Genomic DNA, 25,205 nt, shown 5'->3' with positions numbered 1-25,205 from the left:
TAGCCTTCTTATACTGATTCTCTTACCGTGACCAAGTTACCTCTTCAGGGTTTTTAACTTGGCGGACCGCATTAGCCTTAACTTTTGCCTGAACCACCTTTCTAGGTTTTCGATCCAGCAGGCTATCCCCTTAGCTTTTGCCTAAGCCGCCCTTTCGGAAACTTAGCAGGGGAATGATCTTAAATTTTGCCTAGACCGCCCTTTCAGGTTTTCAGTTTAGCAGATCTTCAAACTCCGTTCTTTTTCTTATTCATCATCATTTCATTTTTTTTATTGTGTCTCGGGACCTAGCTCATTAGTTCTGAACACCAGAAGGACTTTTATAGGTAGGATAGGGCTTTTCAAAGAATGGCTTAAGGCTCAACAAAGATTTCGACCAAACCTGTGAACAGGTTGCCTCCATATCCCCATGTAGGAATTAGGACGTGTGTAGTTCAGGGCAAATGCCCCTAGTTTGAAAATAAATTGTTTGAAGGTTAATTGATTTTTCTTTTTTCTTTTCTTTCTGGAATAATTGGTTTCTCTTCTTTTGGAACTTGTCCTTCTTTTTTTTTCTTTTTTTTTTTTTTTTTTTTTTTTTTTTTTTTTTTGAATCGACCGAACTCGGTTTAACCGAGCTGCCTACGTACCCCAGTGTAGGGATCAGGTCTTGCGTAGTTCGGGGAAATGCCCCTGGTTTGATGGGTTTTCAAGAAAATTTTATTCAGGCTCGAAGGGTTTGCAAACCGGTATTCTTTTGACATTGGTTCTGATTTTGGGATTTATTCGGCCAAAGGGGGCCTTCCGATGTTCAGATTGGCTAGAGTCCGTCTGGTACTGATTATTTTTTTTTTTTTTGTTTTGTTTTGTTTTTTTTTTTTTTTACGGAGTTTGACGGCATTTCCAGGTAAGAGATAATGGATCTTCTTCTTCCAAGATTCTAAAGTGTGCTTTCGACTTTCATAGAGCGAAACTTGTTCTTTGACATCCTCCATCTATGGATTCGTACTCTCGATATCTGATGATCATTTTTCATTGTTTGCTCTTGAACTTTTCATCTTGAATTTGTTGGCTTTTTGCTATGAATTTGAGAACCAAGGTCATTGATTGGAAATATGAAAGTTGTTTCCACTCTATGCCCCTTGTATAGCATATATCTTCTCACTTTCTTCATTTTCTTTGAGCTTTCCATCTATGTCTTGCCCCTGGTATCGGTTGTAGCTTTTCTAGACAATCTTCTTATTCTTGAAATAATTTTATCAATTCTTCACACTCTTTAGAGGGTAATGTATTTTCAATCGGCATTCACTGAATCAAAGTTTCAGTGCCAGTGTTTATCATTTCAATTTCATCTTTGAAAGGTTGGGATTGGCGCTCCTCCTCTCGTTCAAGTAATTGCTGTGACTCAAGTGGAGTTTCGTCAATTTTGTCCTCATTTGAGGAGGGAGTCTTATTTTAAGATCAGAAGCACACTTAAGAACAGACACAAGTGAACTTTTTGGAACTGACTGAAATTTTATTTAAAGAAAAGCTATTACATCAGACGACCTATCCTGAACATGCTCACGATTCACAACTCTAAATAAGAAAGAGAAACAGAAGATAACTTGCCTGGACTAGGCATTGACCTTTAACTGTAAGACCGGACTCAACAATTATACTGACCATGATGACTGACTCAACATAAAATAGTAAGTGACTAAAACTTTAACTGCTGCAACTGTTTGGCGTTGAAGGCTCGGCGAAGGCTGGTTCGTTCTGAACATCATCATGGCTGATACTTTCAATTTTGGACAATGATGACTGATTCGCATAGGGAAATGCCCCTAGCTCAATGATTCTGAGAGTGAACTCTGAAGGACTTAGCAAAATAATCTTGAAAAAGGTAGCCTCTAGAGGAGGAACAGACCAGGGGTACAAGCAAGATTGGATTATCTGGACCAGGCATGATCAGATCATGAGAACGCATAATCGAAAGATTGTGAGATTCTGCATCTGCCAGTTAGGGGATGGCATGAAGATACGATCGAATCGTATGACAGAAGAACGAAAGGCGCACGATCAAAAGATTAGATGAGATAGCATAAGATTGCTTTCAACGGATAGATCATGAATGACTAATCCTATGAGATCTTTGGAAATGATGGGATTTATATCCTAACCCAAAGGGAATTTTTTTTTTTTTCACATTTTATCAGTGTTACCTGAAGGCATCAACCTTAATCCTAATCTATCGGAGTGGAGAGAGAATCTCGACTCATGACTTTGTTCGTGTATATAAGGACCGATCGTGACCATTGGAAGATGGACCACGGCCTAATCTAGACACCAATGGGTAGGATATCCTAAACTAGGCTCACACACGTGATGCACATGTGTTCGTATACTACATGCATGTGTAGGTTAATCTAGGGGTAAGGCCAAGAGTTCCCTTAGCGCGAATCCCTGCTCGATATACTGTACCAGTGTCCGGCGTATCAGTACGTGAACAAGAGATCCGTTTACGTACCATAAAGGTACCAGGCTAAGGGTGGAATGCTTCTCTAGCACAGAGGCACCAGGTGATGAAATCCCAGTCAACCATGCTAGATAACACTCCGGGTTCCTAAAATAGGACGTGTGTGCACGTGAGATGCAAGAGTTTAGATGCAAGTGATGTAAGTGTGTGCAATAAGTTCGCGCGATCTATGATGCCTTCAGGTTTTGTTAGATTAAGTTTGAGTAAAATGTGATGAGAAAATAAAACAAGACAAACTAATCTGACAAGTATACAAGAGATAGAGTTCTTATGAGCCAGTTAAATTAAATTCAAATGAATTATCTTTTGGAATTTTAATGAAGTTAGGTGATCCCCAGCAGAGTCGCCAGACTGTGGGACACAGATCCCGCGAGAGGGGTGTGGGGCGCGAGCCGCCGCGCTCTCTCTCTTGGTCTCTCGTATCCACGCGATTGGCGTGTGCATTTTATTATTGATTTGAATTAATCTTTCCTGTGAACTTGGGATCACTAAGGCAATCCGAATTCCACACGAAAGAGACTGACAGAGTTGCCACCTAGATGTGGGATCTAGGACCCGTAATTAACCAGAAATCTAGACTCGCTACCTGGTTACGAGAATGGAAGGTATGGGGAGTTATCCACCACATGCACCATTCTTGCCCGATAATCGGTCTTCGATTCCAAAAGCTAACTCTTTTAAATTTATTTTAAATGGCTCATTCAACTCTATGTTAATGTGCGAACTAAGTGACATGCATCCTATGATCTAATTTCAATGTGAATCCTAAATGTGTATCTTGATTTATTAATTTGTCTGGATTCAATCTAAGTGAAAGTTCTCCTAAAATTCTAATTTCATGGAAAGTCCTAAGTGATTTGATTAAGCATTTACAAGAAAATTAATATACAAAACACCACAATTTGTTTGTGGTGCCGACTCGCGGGTGGTATGCCATCAGACATCCAAGCTGCCTACGTACCCAAGCCTCACTGGGATCAGAGTCGACGTAGTTCGGTGCACCTAAGCTAAGCTACTTATGCCTAACTCAACTAGGACACCGACCTAGACGGGATTGACTGTTTCAACAGTTTTAGGAGAAGTTATTTAATTCAAGTTGAGGATTTTATTATCTTAGGATTTCATCTAAGATGCTATATGATTCTCATCTAAATGCAAATGGTCCCTTAGACTAATGCAGGTTTGCCTACATCCTAGTTTACTAGGCTTGTCCTAGGGAAAGATTGGGTGACTAGTGTAACTAGACCTATGGCACGGTTGCTATACATAGCAAACGTCCGTGATGAGGCTGGACTCCTAACTCTAGGACTCCCTAAAACTTAGGACACAACACGACACGACACCATTGTTCCTAAATTGGGCTCTAAGGGTTCTTACGACGGAAACCATAATCCAATGGTTCCGAGAGACACGAGATGAATCGAGATGATGAATAGTGTGAGGGAATGGGAAAGATAGAGAAAGGTGCGACTGAACTTGGGAGTGCCAAATTGCCTACGTACCCCGTGATGGGGATCAAGCCACACGTAGTTCCACTGGCGAGGTTGCTTGGATTTTGGAAGACAGAATTGGTATTTGTATCTGGAATCGGGTTTGCATTTGAGCATTGGACTTTGAGATTCAGAAACATTGATCTAGCAATGGGATTTTGGAATTGGGAATTTGCATCAAAGAATTGAGCATATAGGAATCATCAAGGGTTTGAATTTTCGGAATTCAAAGTGGGCGGGCTTATGAGATTCGGCCAAATGGATTCAGACATGCGACTCGGATTGTGTTGGGATATTACTTGGTTGGATTGGGTTAATGGTTAGGGTCAAGTGAGTCGGGTCTAAGTTAGGAGCAAACCCGAGACTAGCCATGGTCTAACTAGGAGGAAGCAGGGTACAAACCAGGGTGCGGACCAGGGTGCACCAGGGTGCGAACCAGCAGGGAACCAGGGTGCGAACCAGCAGGGGAACCAGGGTGCAACCAGCAGGGAACCTGGGTGCAACCAGCAGCGAACCTGGGTGCGAACCAGCAGGGAACCAGGGTGCGAACCAGCAGGGGAACCAGGGTGCAACCAGGAGGGAACCTGGGTGCAACCAGCAGCGAACCTGGGTGCAACCAGGGTCTAACCAGAGTGCGAACCAGCAGGGAACCAGGGTGCGAACCAATATCGAACCAGGGTGCGAACCAGTAGGGAACCAGGGTGCAACCAGCAGGGAACCAGGGTGCAACCAGTAGGGAACCAGGGTGCAACCAGCAGGGGAACCAGGGTGCGAATCAGTAGGGAACCAGGGTGCAACCAGCATCGAACCTGGGTGCAACCAGCATCGAACCTGGGTGCAACCAGCAGCGAACCTGGGTGCAACCAGGGTCTAACCAGAGGCTAACCAGGGGGAAAACGGACCCTACATGCTTCCTAACATGGTTTTTCTTTTAAAGTAAAAGATATGCATGAAAACAGACCCTACATAGAATTGAAATAAATGCCTACCTCTTTGGAAACCCACTTTGTGTTTGATTTTTCTTTGATGTTAATTCCTTGAAGATGATTCCTTGCTTGATAATGACTGCTTTTGATATATATCACCCAACGTATAAAATCACCCGATCCGGCAAGGATGGCCGAACCCTTGAAGAGATGAGGGAGAGGGATGAATTTTCTAAGAGAGGGGTTCTTTTTTTTCTCCTCTTGGATGGTGGGATGAGAGGGTATTTATAGGAGAATGGGATAGGAGGTTAGGTGAGGTTAGGTGGTTTTGGATGGTTAGGATGAGAGGATGAGGTTAGGTAAGGTTAGGTGGGGTTAGGTAAGGTTAGGTAAGGTTAGGTGAGGTTAGGTGAGGTTTGGATGGTTAGGATGAGAGGAGAGGTTAGGTGAGGTTAGGTGAGGTTTGGATGGTTAGGATGAGAGGAGAGGTTAGGTGGTTTTGGATGGTTAGACCCAGGTCAAGATCTGCCATTGATCTAACGATTTACGGAAATCGGGTCTCGGAATGGAATCAGGGTCCGGGCTATGAAGTGACCCTAGCTTATTTTGTCCCGATTGATGATCCGTAAAGTCAGATCAAGATATTAATGACCTAAAACATATAAATCAATGATAGAGGGGGTTCTCACATGGATTTAACACACTAATTTATTTGTTGATTAAAACAAAACAAAATGGGGTGTCTACAACAGGCTCCACCCAAATCTCAACTTATTGGAAGAAGCCAGGGAAGAATCCTGAATCAGGGTCGCTGCCTACAAACAGAAAGTATCCAACTACCATGATTCAAAGATACGCCCCAGAGAATTTCGAGCAGGGGATCTAGTCCTGAGGAAAGCTGCTATCTCCCAACCAAAGAAGGTCGGAAAACTCTCCCCGACCTGGGAGGGGCCGTACCGAGTAAAAGAGGTGATTCGCCCGGGGAGTTATAAGCTGGAGACGCTGGAGGAGCACCTATTACCCCATGCCTGGAATTCAAAGAACCTCCGCAAATACTATCAGTAGTAGGCTACCCAGCGTGAAAGTGACTTTGTAAATATATACTGAATGTGAATGATAGAAGCTCTTTTGCAAATCTCTTCGCATCACTCGGAAACCCAGTTCACCAAAACTAGGGTACTCGCTGCTTGGTTCGCCGCGGCTCGTCTCCGCAAAGACCGGGAGCGCACTCCTGGTCCGGAACAAGCCCGGACGCAAAAACCAACATCACTCGGAAACCCAGTTCACTAAAACTAGGGTACTCGCTGCTTGGTTCGCCACGGCTCGTCTCCGCAAAGACCGGGAGCGCACTCCTGGTCCGGAACAAGCCCGGATGCAAAAACCAACATCACTCGGAAACCCAGTTCACCAAAACTAGGGTACTCGCTGCTTGGTTCGCCGCGGCTCGTCTCCGCAAAGACCGGGAGCGCACTCCTGGTCCGGAACAAGCCCGAACGTAAAAACCAACATCACTCGGAAACCCAGTTCACTAAAACTAGGGTACTCGCTGCTTGGTTCGCCACGGCTTGTCTCCGCAAAGACCGGGAGCGCACTCTTGGTCCGGAACAAGCCCGGATGCAAAAACCAACATCACTCGGAAACCCAGTTCACTAAAACTAGGGTACTCGCTGTTTGGTTCGCCACGGCTCGTCTCCGCAAAGACCGGGAGCGCACTCCTGGTCCGGAACAAGCCCGGACGTAAAAACCAACATCACTCAGAAACTCAGTTCACTAAAACTAGGGTACTCGCTGCTTGGTTCGTCACGGCTCGTCTCCGCAAAGACCGGGAGCGCACTCCTTGTCCAGAACAAGCCCGGACGCAAAAACCAACGTCGCTCGGAAACCCAGTTCACTAAAACTAGGGTACTCGCTGCTTGGTTCGCCACGGCTCGTCTCCGCAAAGACCGGGAGTGCACTCCTGGTCCGGAACAAGCCCGAACGCAAAAACCAACATCACTCGGAAACCCAGTTCACTAAAACTAGGGTACTCGCTGCTTGGTTCACCACGGCTTGTCTCCGCAAAGACCGGGAGCGCACTCTTGGTCCGGAACAAGCCCTGACGCAAAAACCAACGTCACTCGGAAACCCAGTTCACCAAAACTAGGGTACTCGCTGCTTGGTTCGCCACGGCTCGTCTCCGCAAAGACCAAGAGCGCACTCCTAGTCTGGAACAAGCCCGGACGCAAAAACCAACATCACACGGAAACCCAGTTCACTAAAACTAGGGTACTCGCTGGTTAATTCCCCTCGATTCACCCCGCTAAGACCTGGATCGGTTGAAGCTTGAATGTCTGCCCAGATTATTTCTAACTCACAGTGTAAGTAAAAACAGTGCTAACTAGAGCCAGAGGCAGACAAGTGAAGAGTGGACGATAAATAACAAGATGAGATTTCCATTCATGAAGTAGGGCCTTGAAGGGCCATTACACAAAAAATGAGGCCTCAAAAGGTTGTTACAAACATTGGGTCTCCAAGGACCATTACAAAAAAGAAAGAGAAAGAAGGGGAGCTCAAGACACCCCGTGGCTACCACCCCTTGGTGGGTCCGCCCCCGGGACTTCTGCGGCAGCGGTGGTTCCCGGCTCGTCGTCATCAGGCACCGGTGGGTCAGGGAGAACCATTCCCGTCAAGATCACAGTAGGGTTGGATTCCTTAACCTGCTCAAGGTAGTCAAAGAATCCCACCTTGTAGGACTCACTGGACAAACTAATGAGTTCGTCCTCCTTCTTCTGAACGGCCGCCTCGAGTCTCTCCCGGGCTCTCTCCCTCTGTGCATTGAGGGCCTCGGCTGACTTCTGCTTCTGAGTGGCCAACTCTTCTTTGAGCCGCTTGTTCTCTTCGACCGTCTGTCCAATAGACCTCTGGAGCTCCTCAGCTTCCTTCATCAGCTTCTCACTCTCCTCCTCAGACTTTGTTATTGCCTCGGAGAACTTCTTGCTCTTCTCCCGAAAGTCGTTATAATACAATCCAATCTACAGGCGAGCAAGTGTTAACACAAGAAAGCGAGGCAAAAGACGGAAAACAAGCATGCTCCTGGGCCATCTTACTTGATAAAGTGAAGAGAATATGGCCTCATCGGCCGCAGCTGGAGGTTCGTGGAGAACCTGGTGCTTGTCCTTGCTGAGGAGAACTTTAGTGAGGAGCTCCGCAGCTACCCGGCTCTCACCGAGGCCGGAGTCATTTTTCTGCACGGCCCAGTTGGGCCGAAAAATATTATCTCCGGTCCTCACAGGGGGAGGACGGGCTCCAGTAGATGTCCCACCGGACTTTGAAGAGTCGGCTCCTCGGCCGTAGGGGCCGACCAGCCTCAATGTTGTCTTGCCTTTGGGAGGCGGAGTATCCTGGGTTGGAGCCGGACTCGATATCTCAGCGGTTTTTCTTTTCTGGCCCTGCTGGGCCCTCCCGAATGCCCCCTACCTCACTCTCTCTATCTTGGATTGCTGCTGCATCTCTGAAAGTCAACATAGACGAACAAAACCAGTCAGAAGCAAGAAAAAGAAGAAAATGAGTTTTAAAACAAGACTAGCCACATACGTGCCGAGGTCGCCGTACTAAGGCCAAGCCCGACCAGAACCGCTTCCCCAAATAATTCTGAGGAATGAATGAGGCCCCCTCGTTCCAACTCCTCACAGATTAGGGTGAACGTTCTCGCATCTTCGCCCTCGAGGAACGGCTTACTGCTCATCGCATGTGTATCTGGGGCGTCCCATTTTAGAGGAACCGGCCAAGGCTCGGTGGACTCCCTGTCCTCGACGTAGAAGAACCTGTTCTTCCATAAGTGAATGGAAGAAGGAATGACAGTGATCATTTTCAGCTTCGGGCACTGGCTAATGTATATCCAGCTCCCGTCCTTATGCCTCTTCAAATGCGCGGAATAACGACACAGACACATTTCTTTCGAGCCGGCCATGGACGAGGTACATGAACCCAGTCAGCGTCCTCCATGAGTTCGGCGCAACCTGAGCCGGAGCCAACCCATAATATCGAAGGACCGCGGTGAAGAATGGGTGCAGAGGGAACCTGAGTCAGTCCCTTAACAACTCGTCGTATATGCAGACATCAGAGCTTTTGTTGCAAGCCCTATCTCCCTCTGTCGCTGCCCTCAGCCCGAACCTTGAGGGAATACAGTACCTATCCCTAATGTCCCCCATCATGGACTCATCAAGGTAATTCTCCTCGTCAAGGGCCCGTACGTTGTATTTAGGATTGGCGTCCATCCGGGCCCTAGCTACAACCTCAACGGCCCGGCCAGGGAGAAATGTTGTGGACACCTCGGCGGCGTCACTGCCAACACTCACCGCTGCTCGGAGATAACTATCCGTTGGGAGCGGGGTGGTATTCAGATCCAAAATCACCTCCTCCTCTATAACCTCGTACTCACTATCTACGATTTCCATGCTGACATCAGGACTTGCCATTTTTGGCCTTGGAGTCCTTATCGGCTTATTTTGGGTCCTACTCGACGAACTAGACCCTAAGCTACTGGAAGACGACTCCCTTGAACCGGACTCAAAACTAGAGCTACTACTTGACATGAAAGCAGGAAAAGAAACGAATAAAATGTGCGCTCAAGAAGATTACCGGTCTGAACAGATAAGCTCCTAATCCTCAGACGATCACAACAACAACCTACGCGAGCCGAACAGGCAGAGCAAAAAGCAAAGAGACGGGAGCGAAAGTAAAAGTGAAATGTAAAAAATGAAGGAAGAAAAACCTCTTCTTATAGGCAAAAGTGAGGCGGTTCGCATTTAATGAAGGGCACACACTTCGAGGGCCCTTGAATGGTGCCACGTGTCTTTCATTAATGGCGGGGACATACTTCGAGGTAAGGGCGGGAGCAGACACACGTGTATCTCCAAGGGGCTAAGGGCACCCGTGAAGTGTTCGTGTAAGGGATAGCTCTTAAAGCGATTGTGCCCGTCAAGAAAATTAGTCTGGCCCAAGCCGGACAGAATATGACGCGATCACTACGCGACAAAAATCAGTCCGGCTAAAGCCGGACAGAATATGGTGCGTCTGCTACGCGATAAAAATCAGTCCGGCTAAAGCCGGACAGAATATGGCGCGTCCGCTACGCGACAAAAATCAGTCCGGCCCAAGCCGGACAGAATATGGCGCATCTGCTACGCGACAAAAATCAGTCCGACCCAAGCCGGACAGAATATGACACGATTCGCTAGGCGACAAAAACCAGTCCGGCTCAAGCCGGACAGAGCTACGCGACAAAAATCAGTCCGGCGAATATGCCTCGATTCGCTACGCGACAAAAACCAGTCTGGCCCAAGCCGGATAGAATATGCCTCAATTCGCTACGCGACAAAAATCAGTCCGGCTAAAGCCGGACAGAATATGGCGCGTCCGCTACGCGACAAAAATCAGTCCGGCTCAAGCCGGACAGAATATGGCACGTTCGCTAAATGACAAAAAATCAGTCCGGCTAAAGCCGGACAGAATATGGCGCGTCTGCTACGCGACAAAAATCAGTCCGGCCCAAGCCGGATAGAATGCTTGGACTGATTTCCAGGCCGGACTGACAAATTTCAGGACTGATTTCCAGGCCGAATTGACAATTTTCCGGACTGATTCCCAGACCGGACTGACAGATTTTCCGGACTGATTCCCAGGCCGAACTGATAGATTTTCCGGACTGATTTCCAGGCCGGACTGACAAATTTCCGAACTGATTTCCTGGCCGGACTGACAATTTTCTGAATTGATTCCCAGGCCGGACTGACATATTTTCCGGACTGATTTCTCCAAGATCTGTTATTGAGAATGCTCATTCAATGAGCATTTTCAATATTATGCCTTGAAGAGGCCGGACTGACAAATTTCCGGACTAATCCTGCAGGCCGAGCAAACGGCTTCACCGGACAGACTCCCCCCAATCAAGAATATAACTCACCACACTTCCCCAAATCACTACAATGACTTGGAGAACTGGGGGGCAACTGATGGGGTATAAAAACAGCAGCCTATTAGCTGTCGACATGTGGCCCGAGGATGGCCCACCGCATATCCCACGTCAGCAGGGGTAGTTTGGTAATTACCGCAGAGTAGGTGAACTCGAACCTATAGCTGGTCGACACCTGTCCTGGGATACTAACTCCCCAAACTACCTGTAGACACCCTCATTTTGCTACACTTTAACCAACAATAACCTAATATATTAATCCGTGGAATTTCATTGGTAAAATATGCATCCTCAAATTTTCTGAAAACCAAAATGATAAAGAGATGTACCTGGTGAGATGATTAGATCCAAAAAATTGAAAAATACCCTGATTGGTGAATTTAGTGTGTTACATCCATGTGAGAGTCCCTCTATCATGGATTTATATGTTTTAGGTCATTAATATCTCGATCTGACTTTACGGATCATCAATCGGGACAAAATAAGCTAGGGTCACTTCACAGCCCAGGCCCTTATTCCATTCCGAGACCCGATTTCCGTAAATCGCCAGATCGAGGGCAAATCTTGACCTGGGTATCTTTCTTTACCAATAATTTGTGATCATTTAATCAAAATTAAATTGCTCACGGTTGATTTCAAATCCGGATTAAACATCAGATCACTTAATTGAGCCAAAACCCAACGAAAAGCCACGGATCAATGCGGGTGAATGAGAGCCGTCGAAATAATTTAACCAAATTATCAACGACAATGCTTTCAGTACTTTAATTGTTGTCAAATTCATATTTCAAATGTTAGGATCATTCATCCAAAATTGATCAAGTTGGTTGGACCAATCGAATCGTCAATTTGATCAACGGTTGGAAAAACGATTCGCTGTTAAAAACCGACGGCTCTCATTTGGCGGAGAATTTAAATCTGGAATTTCTATGGAAATATTGGGCTCAAAATATCAAGGAAAAATCAGGGAAAATGGGAAGGAAATTTCAGAAATAGTTGCCCAATCTTACAAAATCTCTCAAAATGTGCAATTTCCTTTCATTTTCTCTGTCCATTCACTCTCTCTCATCAACCCACGTTTTTTTTCCGAACTTGGGAAAACGTGTCTTGCTGGAATATTTCCTAATTTTTAGGATTTGAACATATTTTGAGAGATTTTTGAATTGTTTCCACCAATTGGAATGAAAAAGGGAAAACAAGTCTAGCCACTTTTGATCTTTTGATCTCACCCTTTATTTTTCTAGAGCAACCCTTGTGCCCAAGTTTAGCATTTTCCTTTGTTCCAAAGACTTGCTAAAATAAAGAAAAGGAATATTCTATTATTCTTCCATCTCGTCCGTCGAAATATTACCTAGAATAAGTGGTTAATCTCAGCCATCCAATCTCAATCATTTAAATCTTCTCAATTTGGCAACTCTTGCCTCTCGCTCGCCTACAAATACCCCCTCCCTCCCCTCATCATTCATTACATTATTTTGAGCCCTCCCTCCCCCCTAAATTCCGCCCCAAACTTCCCCTTCCCCCCCTCTCATTTCTTCTTACCCACCCTCGGTGGTGGTGGAAACGTTAAGGAATCGAGTCATCTCCGAGAAATCGTCTTCATCACCTGGAGCAAGGATCAACATCAAGCCTTGGGAGAGGTAGGCCATCATTTTATTCTTCATTTTTGGCCCATTTTAATGAACCAAATCTTTTGAAGTCACACACCATTCCTAAATCTAATATATTGCATGTGCAAATGCATTGCCTGTGCATGCATCCGTACATCATGTACATGTGCTATGCATAGACATACAAACATTTGTTGCATATAAATAAGTGTATCATGGTCAATCATCAAAACACAGTGTGTGTAAATGTGGAGAACAAGCCTACGAACATAAGCTCAAAGAAACAGATCTGCATGCTATCGTATAAAAATTAATGTTCTGTGTGGACCCAAGGCTCGTGGATTGAATACCTATGCTCAAATAACTCATGCATACATGCACATGTGCACATGATGTGTGTATTATTCATGTTAAATATTTAACCGTTTCCATCTGGCTGAAACATTGAAGTGGCCCAATACCCTAACCCCGACCCCGCGTCAGCCCACAACTCGGACCTGCAACCCCTACCCAACCCGAACCCGGTTCAGTCACAACCTAACCCAATCTGGTTCAGTCCCAACTCATCCGGTTCAATCCAACCCAATCCGGTTCAGTTCGGGTTGAACCCGAGCCAACACGGGTCTAACCCGGTCTAACCCAATTCAATCCGAACCCAAACCCGATCCCAGAGCCCACTCGGCCTAGGAGATTCAAATTAATCCAATGGTTCATTCGGCTAAAGCTAACACCATACAACCCAACGAGGCCCACTCGGCCTAAGGTTAACCCGACCCTAACGCCTAATGGTTCATCCGGCTGGCCCCCCTCAACCCATGCCCAAATCCCATTAGCCGAGCCTTAGTTGAACAAACCTTTAGCTATAGCTATGACCATCCATATTTGCCATACACTCACATCAGACCTCACATTCCCTTCTACATCTATATTCCACACACCCCACCCATAGCCACTAACCAATTCCCCATCCCGTATCCTATTTCCCACATCTCATCCAACCTCACCTATTTCCATTCATCCCATCAAACCTTTTTCATGCCTACAACTCATACAGCCATCATACATACCCATACCCCATAGAATGCTCCTAAAGTGATCTAACAGATCTTATCTAGATCATTTGACCTCACAATTATCCCACCACTATTCGGTCATCTCCTTGGGCCCCACCACCATTCGGTCACAAACTTGGGCCCCACCACCATTCGGTTACAAACTGGGCCCACTCAAGAGAATCTAACGAGGCACCCCAAGTTAACCCGAGTCAACCCAAACCAACCCGAGGTTACCCGAGTCAACCCAATCCAACCTAACTCTACCCAACCCGAGTGGACCTTCACCCATGTCCGAGCCCACCCAACTCCATGGCCATGTCAAGCATGCCCATCCCTTGAACCCATGTGCTGTGCATGTGTCACTACACTTCATTCTATATGAAAGCAAGAGATTCAAACTATATGAAATTCCAATGCCTTATCCATCTGCCACAAACCATGTGAAGCCAATCTGTCCGGTCAAACCCCAAATCACATCCCAAATGTTTAAAACAGCGCCCTCTCCCATACCAATTTAATCACATTGGGCCACATACCCATCCATCATCATCCCATGAGCCGCCATAACATACCCTCACAACCCCACATACCGACCACCATCCCATGACCGAATCTTCTATTTTCGCTCCAACTACACCTCCAAAGACAGCCCATTGTATCTCCTGTTCTATCCCAATTTGACCCACAAAACAACCGCATAATGCTCTTATTTGGCCACCCAAACAGCCCATATACTTTACCCAAAAACCAACCGGACCTCAACCCTGCTCAACCTAAGCTAACCCAAGTCAACCCGAGTTATCCCGATCCTAACCCGAGTTGCGCCCCTTGACTCACTCGAGTCATGCACCTAATTCAGCCACACCTACCGTTGTCCGACCGAGTCGCACCCCTTTAACCTCACCGAATCATACTTCTTTGATCCAACTACCATTAGCCCCAACCGAGTTGCACCCCTAGACCCCAACCGAGTTGCATTCCTATGCCCGAATCTATAAGTCCATCTCTTTTGATGACCTTGTCATTCAATCCTTCGGAGCTAATTCCAAGTTTCCAATTCAAAATTCCCCATCCAAGTCTCTAATTCTCAATCCTAGCTTCCAAAGCTAATCCAAATCCCAATCCCAATTCTTAATCTCAACCACCCAGTGGAACTACGTGTGGCTTGATCCCCATCACGGGGTACGTAGGCAACTTGGCATCCCCGAGTTCATTCGCACCTTTCTCCATCCTTCCCGTTCCCTTACACCCTTCTTCATCCCTTCCATTCCCCTATTCACCATTTTCTTTCACTTAAACCCTTTTTGCATGTTAGATATTTTCTTTTGCTTAGTTGCATGATTAGTTGCATGTTTGGATCTCTTTAATTGTTCTTATCGTAAGCTTAGAATCACATGCTAGTTGTTTTGCTTTTTAGTATGCTAGTTGCTTTCTTTGCATGATTAGTTGTGTTTGTTAAATTTGAAACTCAAAAGAATTCAAAAATCTTAAAGAATCTAAGAACTCATAATCATCTAAGATGAAAAATCCCAATCTCCAAAACATAAAGTTCTAGGCTCTAAACTTAGAGATCACACTCTAGGTTTTCAAAATAGAATTCTTAGAATTCAAAGTTCACAAATATACTAAAAATGTAACTTAGGTCCATTGCATTAAATCTAGGTTCATATAGCATAGATCACTCCACCTCAAATCAATCAATCTAATTCAACTCAAACCGAATAGCAGTAATCTCATGAAATGTCAAAAACACTCACATAGGCACATAGGCATGTAGTTGCATGTAGGATGCACTCCTGGCCCGCATGAGTCTAAACTGTGAACGGCTAAAATAATTAGAATGCACTTAGGTTAATAAAATTCACATTCACCCCCTTAGTTAAACTTAAATAATTAAAGCTTTTAAAAGTTAGCCAAGGTCGGTGTTGTACACTTTGTGCGGTGCACCTTTCGACTTCGTAACCAGGTAACTTACCCAGAACTCAAAGCATAGACCAAATTAACAGAGTTAATCATGGGTCCTAGATCCCTAATCTAGGCGGCGACTCTGGTCAGTTGCTTCTTTCGTGAAGTTAGGATTTTTATCCTAAATTTATGGAAAAAGCAACCATATTCAAATCAAATGGACAAAGGCGCTATCATCATAAAAGAAAACACACCCTCGTGGGCCACCCCTCACCGGTACGGGATCCACACTACCCCAGGTTTCCCTCTATAAAAGGGCTTCCAAAGCTCATAAAAAAGGGTAATAACTTCTTTTCAACCACTCTTAAAACTAGCTCTGCACTCCTGCTCATACTGACTTGAGTGTCAAAGGGCCTGTCCGGAGTAACACTCCGGGTTGGTCTTCTGACCTCGTTCGCTCCTTGTGCAGGACTCAACTCCTTATCTCTTTCACTTCCGCTCCTCGGGTCCTCCAGCTCAGCTCTTACGTCACTGTCGTATCTGTTACCGATCCCCCCCCCCCCCCAAAACACACACACACACACACAACAATTGGCAGGATCATATCATAGTCAGTCCGATTGTCTCGAACAAGTACATAACAGAATCTTTCCAAAATTTAATAGGGTAATTACAGAGGATATTAATTACAATGCAAAATATGTTTACAATTTTGAGTATCATAAGCAAAGAAAATCGAATGGTTTAAGTAAGACACTTCTTTACATACTTGATCCGAACGACTTATTTAAACTAAATTTTCATATCAGATAGGATGCAACGACAAGGTTCCCTTTTCAAGAATATTTGGATAACAATTGAGACTTAGTAGCCTAACAACGATTTTTTTTTGCACAAAAAAATTTTCAAAGTAAAATAATTTAACTTATCAATAAATTCAATATGAAAACTACGATTTAATCTAAAATTATTTGTTTTAACAAATAAGGTGTTGAAACATGTTAGAGAAGGTGAGAGATCACTTACCTTATCTACCCAAACGAAGAAGAAAATACCTGAAACAAATTTCAACAGAAAAATCCCCTTTTCTTCTCTCTCTCTCTCTCTCTCTCTCTCTCTCTCACACACACACACACACACACGTCAACAAGCCTCATTCCATTACGGTTTAGTTTTATTTTTTTTTTAAAGGTATTTTTCCTCATTAAGAATTTCATAAATGCCAACTAGTCCCTGCCTTTGGAAGATTATTGCCATACCATCCAAAAAACAAACGAGAGTTACTTTCTTCCATTAAAATAGAGAAAAGTGTAGCTACACATACGGGTAGCTAACTTAGCTACTTCGTCGGCTTAAAATACAGTGGGCCGGCATTGTTTGGGTGATCCAAACCATTCATTTGATAGGCACCACATTGATAGGGTGTGCCAAAAAAATCAGCTCCATTGGACCATCCCAACCCTTCCAACTATAGAGACAAAAATGGACAGATTTGTGAAGGTTTTTACACGTCCATTTTTGCCTCCACAAATCGTAGGGTTGGGATGATCCTATGGAGCTGATTTTTTTGGCACACCCTATCTATGTGAGGGCCCATCAAATGAATGGTTTGCATCACCGAAACAATGCGGGCCCCACTGTATTTTAAGCCGACGGAGTAGCTAAGTTAGCTACCCATAAGTGTAGCTACACTTTTCTCATTAAGATATTTAAAATGACAAAAGTACCCTCAACCTGCTCTCTCTCTCTCTCTCTCTCTCTCTCTCTCTCTCTCTCTCTCTCACACACACACACACACACGACCATTGCACACACTCTCTCCTGGCTTTTGTGGGCTCATCCATGGACTCCATCAACCAAAGCAATCTAAACTCCTTGATGAATTTAGGTAGATCCCAGCAAAATGATCAATCCAAACTGTCTACTATGTGGGCCCACCAAGACCCAACGTATAGGGTCAATTGTTTATTCAGTTGAGGTGGGCTCCGCATGCAATCAATCCAAAGTGCCTACCTAGTTGCCCTCCTTGGATTCTATGAACGGTTCATGGCGTGCAGTGGGCCGGTTCATGGCATGTACACAACGTATTTATGGTGAGATCCAACAATTGAACGGTTTGGATCGGGTTGATTCTAGTTCTTCTTTTTTTCTGCAAAAGCCCAAATTGCAATCGTACTTACAAGACACTCCCAACTTTATGATTTTGGGAGATCTCATCTTCTTGACCAAGGTCTGTACATATCAAGAAATAAAATTTGTTAGGGGTAAGATCATCTGTCCAGCACGAAACCATAATGATGGAACAATGATCCATATTTTTAAAACTCAAAAAAACTGAATTTGACTATAAATTGTCAAGTTGAGTCACTTCGAACAAACTCGGAAATCCTTGTGAATTGCTAAAATCTCGAGCCCATCTATTTTTTTTGGTAGGTAAACTCGAGGCCATCTTAGTATTAATATAAATGTATTTTCGAACAAGTAACCCTTGATTCGATAAAAACTCGAGTCCATCTCCTTAATAATACAAGAGAATTGCTAGGCAATTTGGCGGAAAACAATTCGCAGCACCTCAGATGAATTAAAAATGAATTTAAGGCAAAATCTGCCAAAAAGTGAGCTTGTGTGGCTGCTCTCTTGCAAAAGTCAGCCGTGAAATGGCTTTCCGCGAAACCACCTAGCAAATCCCTGAATATAAACGTAATTTTCAATAGGCTCTACTGATATTGGCACTACCATGTTTTGATAATGCGACGAACTTGCCTTGTTTTACATTATTTAACCATCAAATTCTATTACAACAATTAAAAGGTGCAAAACAAGGTGAGTTTTCACGAGTATCAAAACATGTTCATGCGGATATCAATAGCCTTTTGTACGGGTGCAAGTTTGGCCCTGTCAGCCCTTACCCACCCTGAGCCCGAACAAGGTCTGGGCTAGATTTTCCAACCCTGAGGGCGGGTCAGGATTCATTTTTTAGGGCTTAACTCAAGGTCGGGTTGGGTTCAGGGTTAATACCTCGGGTCAGCCCAACGCAGCCCAACCCTAAGTTTTCTATTATAGAATTGAACCATCTGTGTATGTTTCTTTTGATAATGTTTTTTATTATCTTGGATTTGATGTTTCTTTATATTATTTTTAATTGTCTCTACTGCCCGTCATGTTGTTGAATTCATTTTATCTTATTTGTTCCCTTTCTCTGTTTATTGATCATTTTATTCTATATGCTATGTGGTTGCATTATTTTTGGCACTCTTAACAGGTATTTGCACTAGGGTCAATTAGGGCCGGGCCGGGCAGGGTCAATCAGGGCAGACCGAGACCACGTTGAGCCCTGTAGGACGGGCAATGGGTTGAGGATTTTCGGCCCTGACTCAGGGTCAGGGCAGGTCAGGGCTGAGATAATGGGATCCAGAGTTGGGCTAGGGTTTTGAAAAACCCAACCCGACCCTGTTGCATTCCTAGCCTTTTGGATATCTATGTATATTTCTGATATATATGCATCACTTTACTACAAAGATACATTCAACATTGACCGTGGTGCGTGAGGTATAATGGATACAGAATATAATTAGATGCTAATCAATCCGAATCCGTGAAAAGAAAAGGCAACGAAAAAAGAAGGAAAGGCATCGCATCTTACTTTGATCAACCAGATGGATAAGAGTCATCCACAAAATTGAGTCATGACATGACAAGAAAAGGGGAGGGTGCGGAAAAATCTAAGCACCCACTCAAATCTCTATGAGAGAAGGGTGTAAGGGTTGGCATATCCTACAAAGATACACTCAGCATTAACTGTGGTGGGTGAGGTATGGATAAGATGCTCATCTATCCGAATCCGCGAAAAGAAAAGGCAAGGCATCGCATCTTCTTTAATCAACCAAACGAATAACATCAACAAAATTGAATTATGACAAGAAAAGGGGAGGGGGTAGAAAAATCCAAGCACCCACTCAACTCTTTATAAGAGGTGGGTGCGAGGGTTGGGGTATCTTCATTTGATTTTATTGTCAGTAGACTGTGTTCCTCTCTCAATGGCATGGATTCACTATTTCTCATCGGAATACCTTCCTTATGGTACACTCTCTCTCTCTCTCTCTCTCTCTCTCTCTCTCTCTCTCTCTCTCTCTCTGCATTTTCAATAGCATACAAACAAAAACTGGTAGAAATGCAATCATTTTGGGGAAATTAAAAACTAAAAAGGGTTCAAATGTTGAAAAGGGGTCAAACCGGGATTTGCTAGGGACCATTGGAGAAGGCACTTCGCGGCTGGGCTGGGCTGTTGCATGTGAAAGCAGCCAACTAAGAAGAATTAAATCAATAAGACAAAATTTGAGCCTGTGTGGGCCGTGTGGTTGCTCTCACATGCAACAGCCCAGCTGCGAAATGCAACAAATTGCTAAAATGCTAAAGAAGGTCGATTTATGGAGATGATATATGTGGTACTGCCTATTTAAGTTTATAAGCCAACAAGCACTACCAGTAAAACATATACCAATGGAACCGCTAAATGAGGCGCCTCTCAAGGTTTTACAGGCGGTTAATGATGTCTGCCGGTATCTCTCTCTCTCTAAATACCTGTATACAAATCTGTATAAATGGTCATTTCATTCTCCACTTTACTGAAACAAAAAATCAGACATTGAACCCACTACAAGAAAAGGATGCATTAAAACTTCTAAAAATGAAAATTTTAATAAGCGAAATCATTGCTTATCCATTGCTAGATGTTAGATTTCTAAATGTTAGATATTGTCAAAAATATTCATCAAACTGACCAATTCCCGCCCCACCTAGACGATGGCATCAGCTCCACACATGTATTATTGCCATATAGAGAAATTTCCACTGTAGGATTGTCATCAACATCACAATGACAGAAAAAATAGAAACAGATGTTGATCAACTTGATTTATGGGGGCTTTCACTATGGCAGGGACCATACAACTTTGATGCAACAAAGCAGAACAAAACAGAGTTATTTACATTCAATGCGAATGGAAACAGATATCCAAATCTCGTCTTGCGACTGAGAAAAATGAGGATGACTGAGTCCAATGTCCAAAACAGAGCATGCAACGACGATAGAATGGGGGTGTTGATTTTTCACACACACACACACACACATAGAGAGAGAGAGAGAGAGAGAGAGAGAGAGAGAGAGAGAGAGAGCAAGTGTGTGTTAAGGAGTAAGGAGTCTCGTGCACAAAGGGCAAAATTCTAAACGAAATCGGTTTTAAGCGATTTGCGCGTTCATGGTTTAGTGCCACATCGAATTGAATCCTCCTCATATTCTAGATGCACCCCACATGTGAATAGGTGCATTGGGAACCGACTGTGTTAATTACTTAATAGACAAAAGCTGCCCAACATTTCATGTTTGCAAAAAACTCTGGCTGAAATTGCAGAGAGATGAACAGAACCCCAACACTCCTACTATGAAACTCCTAAAAATACTTGCAAATTGTCATCAAAATCCTGGCAACATGTAATCCCCAACGTGCTGGCTACCACATCTTGCCTCTGATCCCTTCTCTGTTTCTTTTTGTTTAAATGTTGTACCCAAAAAGAAGTTGATACAAAGAAGAATTGAAAAAAAGGAATCGTTAGCTTATAATGACATAGATAAGTCCGTTCCTCATCACCGGAAGTTTTGGCTTATTATAATGGTATAGAAACAAAGATACTGAAGAGTAACTATTTTTTGGATGAAAATATGCAATTAGGCAAAATATTATAGCATATTGTACACAACAAATTAGAAGTTTCTCCTGATGAGCACTGATTGAAATCGTTGGTTAGAAGATTCTGAAGAGGGACCAGCTGAAAAAACAAAAGATTATGATGAGGGAGAAAAGTACCTCGATTCGTGCACAGCGGACTGATGATCGCTGATCTAGACGTTCTTCAGTCATCGACCAATCCAAGTCACTCTTTGTTCACCTTCGAGTTTTACGGTGCTCTCTTCTAATTCTAAAATTCTAGGAATTGTATGGTGTTGAAAATGCCAGAGAGTAGGATCCCTTAAGCTTTTATAGATGGTCCTTAAAACCTTGAAGCCATGGCTAGGTCTGTAATTTCCAAAGTTGTGAGAGACAAATTGCTCAATCCGTTAACCAGTACTTTAATTACCAAGTTAGCCATCATCAATTGGTACTCCTATAAGGTTACAGTGTGCACAACCCTATGATAGTTTCCCAATCAAATACATTTATTAAACCCTTATTTTGAATTGAGTGAAACAAAGGGGATTTTACCATTTTCTAATTTTTTGTATATTTAATTATCGTGCATATGTTGGGTACCCTAAACTGACTCAAATTAAATATAATTAAATATAAAATAATTCAGAATTCCATATTTAATTCCTCAACTTCGATCGCCATATTGCAAAGAGTCTCGGCATGGGCATTTGTCACTCTATACTATGTAGTGACCTATATGCACTATCCTATTACGGTGCACGTAATTCAACATGTTTCAGAAAAACGTACATAAGCCCAATTTTCATTGAATTACTTATTATAACCCTCACACGTGTGACCACATAAAATCCCAAAAAATTGAGTAAGGAATAAATTCGGTCGTTGTTGATTAGGGTGATATCAGTGACATTGAAGGTGGTGGTGAATAGAAAACTGACCGCAAAGTAGGGGAGGTGATGAGGCGGTGGAAAATGAAGAAAAAGAATTCAACATCTAGCCTAAGAGCAATATTTGAGGGCTTTCACATCTGAGTATCCTGCTAAGTGGTATACTTTTCTTGGTTGGGCAGAGTATCATTACAATACAGCTTTTCACTCATCACTAGGAATGTCCCCGTTTGAAGCTGTATTTGGTAGACTTCCTCCAAACATACCAGCGTATTGCAGGGGCAGTACTAATTTAGAAGCATTAGATCAGGATTTGGGGACGAGGGATGAACTCTTGCGTTGTTTTAAGGATCACCTTACTTCAGCTCAGGTTCGAATGAAAGCTAAGGCTGATAGCCACCGCACAGAATTACACTTTTAGGTGGGAGACTGGGTCTTATTAAAATTACAACCTTATCGTCAGGTGACTGTGGGTCACAAGCCTAATCATAAACTAGGTAAAAAGTTTTTTGGCCCTTTTCAAATTCTCAAGAAGATTGGATTGGTTGCTTATAAGCTACAGTTACCTGAAGGATCTCAGATCCATCCAGTTTTTCATATTTCGGTACTGAAGCCATCTAAAGGAGACCCTAATTCAGTTGGTGTACTACCTGAATTGCCCATAACTAGCTTGAATAATCATCCAGTCATTGAAACTTTAGCTATCGTGGGTGAGAGACAGGTTTTGCGGCAAGATAAATGGGTTAAACAGTGGTTGGTTCAGCGGAAACACTCATCTTTGGAGGAAACATCTTGGGAAGATGCTCTCGAATTTCAACTTTTATACCCTTCTATTCACCTTGAGGAGAAGGTGGTTTTTAATGGGGGAGGCAATGATACATTAGTAGCTCAATCTGGTTCGGAGGTTCAGGAAACAAGTTCATCAGCAAGGGTCAGGCTTCAAAGAGGCGGATGCCAACCAAAGTGGATGTCAGATAATGTAATGAAATAAGAGGGAAAATGATCTAAGCACATGGGAGGTTATGTCAGTTGAAATTAGTTAGAACTAGAGTTAGTTAGTTAGTAGTCTTCATGTAACTACAGGTTGATGGTTAGGACAACTGTAACTGAATTGTACTTGCTTATATGTAGCTAGTTTGGATGATTGAGAACTCAAGGAATAACACATAACTTTCTCTCGCTCTCTCTCTATTCTCTTCCTCTACTTCTTCTCTCAAAGTTTTCCTCTGTTTTCTTGATTCTTTTCAAATTGCAGAAGTGCAGATTGCCTTCTCAATCAGATTCTTCTTCCAAGAAGCATCATTTTCCTTACGTGAAAATAGGTGACTATTAGTGTAGCTAACAATCGGTAAATGAATGAATAGCTATTCAAAAAGGGCCCTAGGAGAATACAAATTGACACCACACACATACATATATGGACGAAACTTAAGTGTCATCTCTTTCATCAAATTAGTAATCATTTCTTGCGAAAGTAAATATTTTTTCTAGCAGGACATAAGTAATATATAGTAATGCATGAGAACATATATATTTTCGGTACTAACTATCAATTTATTATATTATATAGGTCATGATGTAAAGGACGATGACGAGGATGATGATGATGACTACGACGACAATGATGATGATGATGATATCGATATTGCTTCTATTCTGGGTTTCGTCTATGGAAGAGATGGAAACAAGTTACCATCAGTCACACAAACCATCAAACATTACAAGCAAAATCAAATCTTCAAAATGTGGCTTCCAAAGCCCAATATTGAAGTTCTTGACGCCCTTTTCAATAGCCAACTTGAAGTCACAATCGGCATTCCAAACGCGGATCTTCGATCACTCGCTATCAATCCTGCCATTGCATATTCATGGGTTAAGAAACACATAATCGACTATTTGCCTGGTATCAACTTCAAGTACATTTGTGTTGGTAACGAGGCACTACTCACTACACACTCTGATCACTTGCTTCCAGCCATGAGAAACATAAACGACGCAATCCAAGCAGAATTAACCGACATGGATATGATCAAAGTATCCACCACCGCTGGCATAAATGATCTTGATTCATATGACCCCACGAGTCCTCCCTCCACTTGCTCCTTCAATGAAAACGTCATAGAAAACCTGGTACCTATCCTTGAATTTCTCGACTCCAACAACACCCCACTCTTTGTTAACATCTTCCCTCACACATTGCGTGTTAACAACCCTCAAGAGCCCGCGCTCTCCCATTACTTGTTCACCAGCACTGATCCACTCGTGACAGATGGAGAATACAACTATTTTTATGTGTTCGAATGCATCTTGGATGGGTTCTATTCCGCCATGGAAGAACTGAATATGTACAATGTGAATATTGTTGTGGCGGCAACCGGATGGCCTCGCGGCGGAGGACGAGATGCATCAGTCGAAAATGCTAAGAAATACAACTGGAATCTGCTTCAACACATTCCATTGGGAACTCCCAAGAGGCCAGAACCTCTTGAGACTTACATTTATAGCATGTACGACGAGAACCACAAGCATGGGAGTGCATGGCACAAAAACTATGGAGTGTTTGACAAAGATGGGAAACCCTTCTACCCCTTTAGACAATAGGCAACCATGTAAACATAAACACTCATTACTAATGCTGCTGCCACTAGTAGCAGATGTCGTACATTGTTCTCCTATCTATCTATCTATCTCTATGTCTTTGTGCCCTCAAAGAGGTTATTTTACATACGAGCTTCTATTCAATAAATATAGCTATTTTGCAGTATGTGGGAGTCTGAAATGAAGGAGAAGGAACGGGAGACAAATAGAGTATTACATCTTGATTGGGGATAATCAGTCAATATATTATACAAAAACAGTAATATATACAGTTGCATTAAGGGCATGTTTGGAAACCATGAAACTAAATTTCTTGGAGTCTGATTTCTAGTCCTGTCTCGTCTCATGCTCTCCACACTTGTCCCCTCTCAAATGTCTCTTACCTCTCTGTGCCCGTCTCTCACCCGGGGTAAGCAAATATTCCATGGGATTTTTTAGGGTACGTTTTCAAACATGCTCTAACGGACTAAGTTAACAACAATCCTAAACATCATTTACCTATTATCTTTATACATTTCTCAAACTAGTGGATTGGTGGTGAATGCAATAGTTTGGCTTGCATCTTTTAAAATTGAG

At 43.4% G+C, this 25,205-nt stretch overlaps 1 protein-coding gene and 1 long non-coding RNA gene across 3 annotated transcripts; one reads left to right on the top strand and one right to left on the bottom strand.

The window, feature by feature from the left end:
- Positions 1-820: 820 nt before the first annotated feature.
- LOC143881322 (uncharacterized) lies at positions 821-5,617 on the bottom strand. Its single transcript, XR_013251924.1, has 2 exons — positions 4,977-5,617; positions 821-1,914 (listed from the first exon to the last, which is right to left on the bottom strand). It is a non-coding gene; the product is annotated as an uncharacterized LOC143881322 (long non-coding RNA).
- A 13,611-nt stretch (positions 5,618-19,228) lies between these two features.
- On the top strand, positions 19,229-24,795 carry LOC143881321 (glucan endo-1,3-beta-glucosidase-like). Of its 2 annotated transcripts, none has more exons than XR_013251923.1 (2): positions 19,229-19,516; positions 20,376-23,182. XR_013251923.1 is itself a non-coding variant. In XM_077384330.1 (2 exons), the coding sequence occupies exons 1-2, from the start codon at positions 19,474-19,476 to the stop codon at positions 24,630-24,632; spliced, it is 1,074 nt and encodes a 357-aa protein (XP_077240445.1). In that variant the 5' UTR covers positions 19,371-19,473; the 3' UTR covers positions 24,633-24,795. The 2 variants fall into 2 exon arrangements, 1 of the variants encoding a protein (XP_077240445.1); XM_077384330.1 differs by lacking the exon at positions 20,376-23,182 and adding an exon at positions 23,602-24,795 and having other exon boundaries at positions 19,371-19,516.
- Positions 24,796-25,205: the final 410 nt, after the last annotated feature.

The sequence above is a fragment of the Tasmannia lanceolata genome, unplaced genomic scaffold (assembly GCF_043159265.1).
Source record: "Tasmannia lanceolata isolate RefF3 unplaced genomic scaffold, GAP_Taslan_0.1 ptg000007l, whole genome shotgun sequence".
Classification (NCBI taxonomy): Eukaryota; Viridiplantae; Streptophyta; class Magnoliopsida; order Canellales; family Winteraceae; genus Tasmannia; species Tasmannia lanceolata.
The sequence above is the reverse complement of the archived record's forward strand: the minus strand, read 5'-3'. Positions and strand labels throughout refer to the sequence as shown.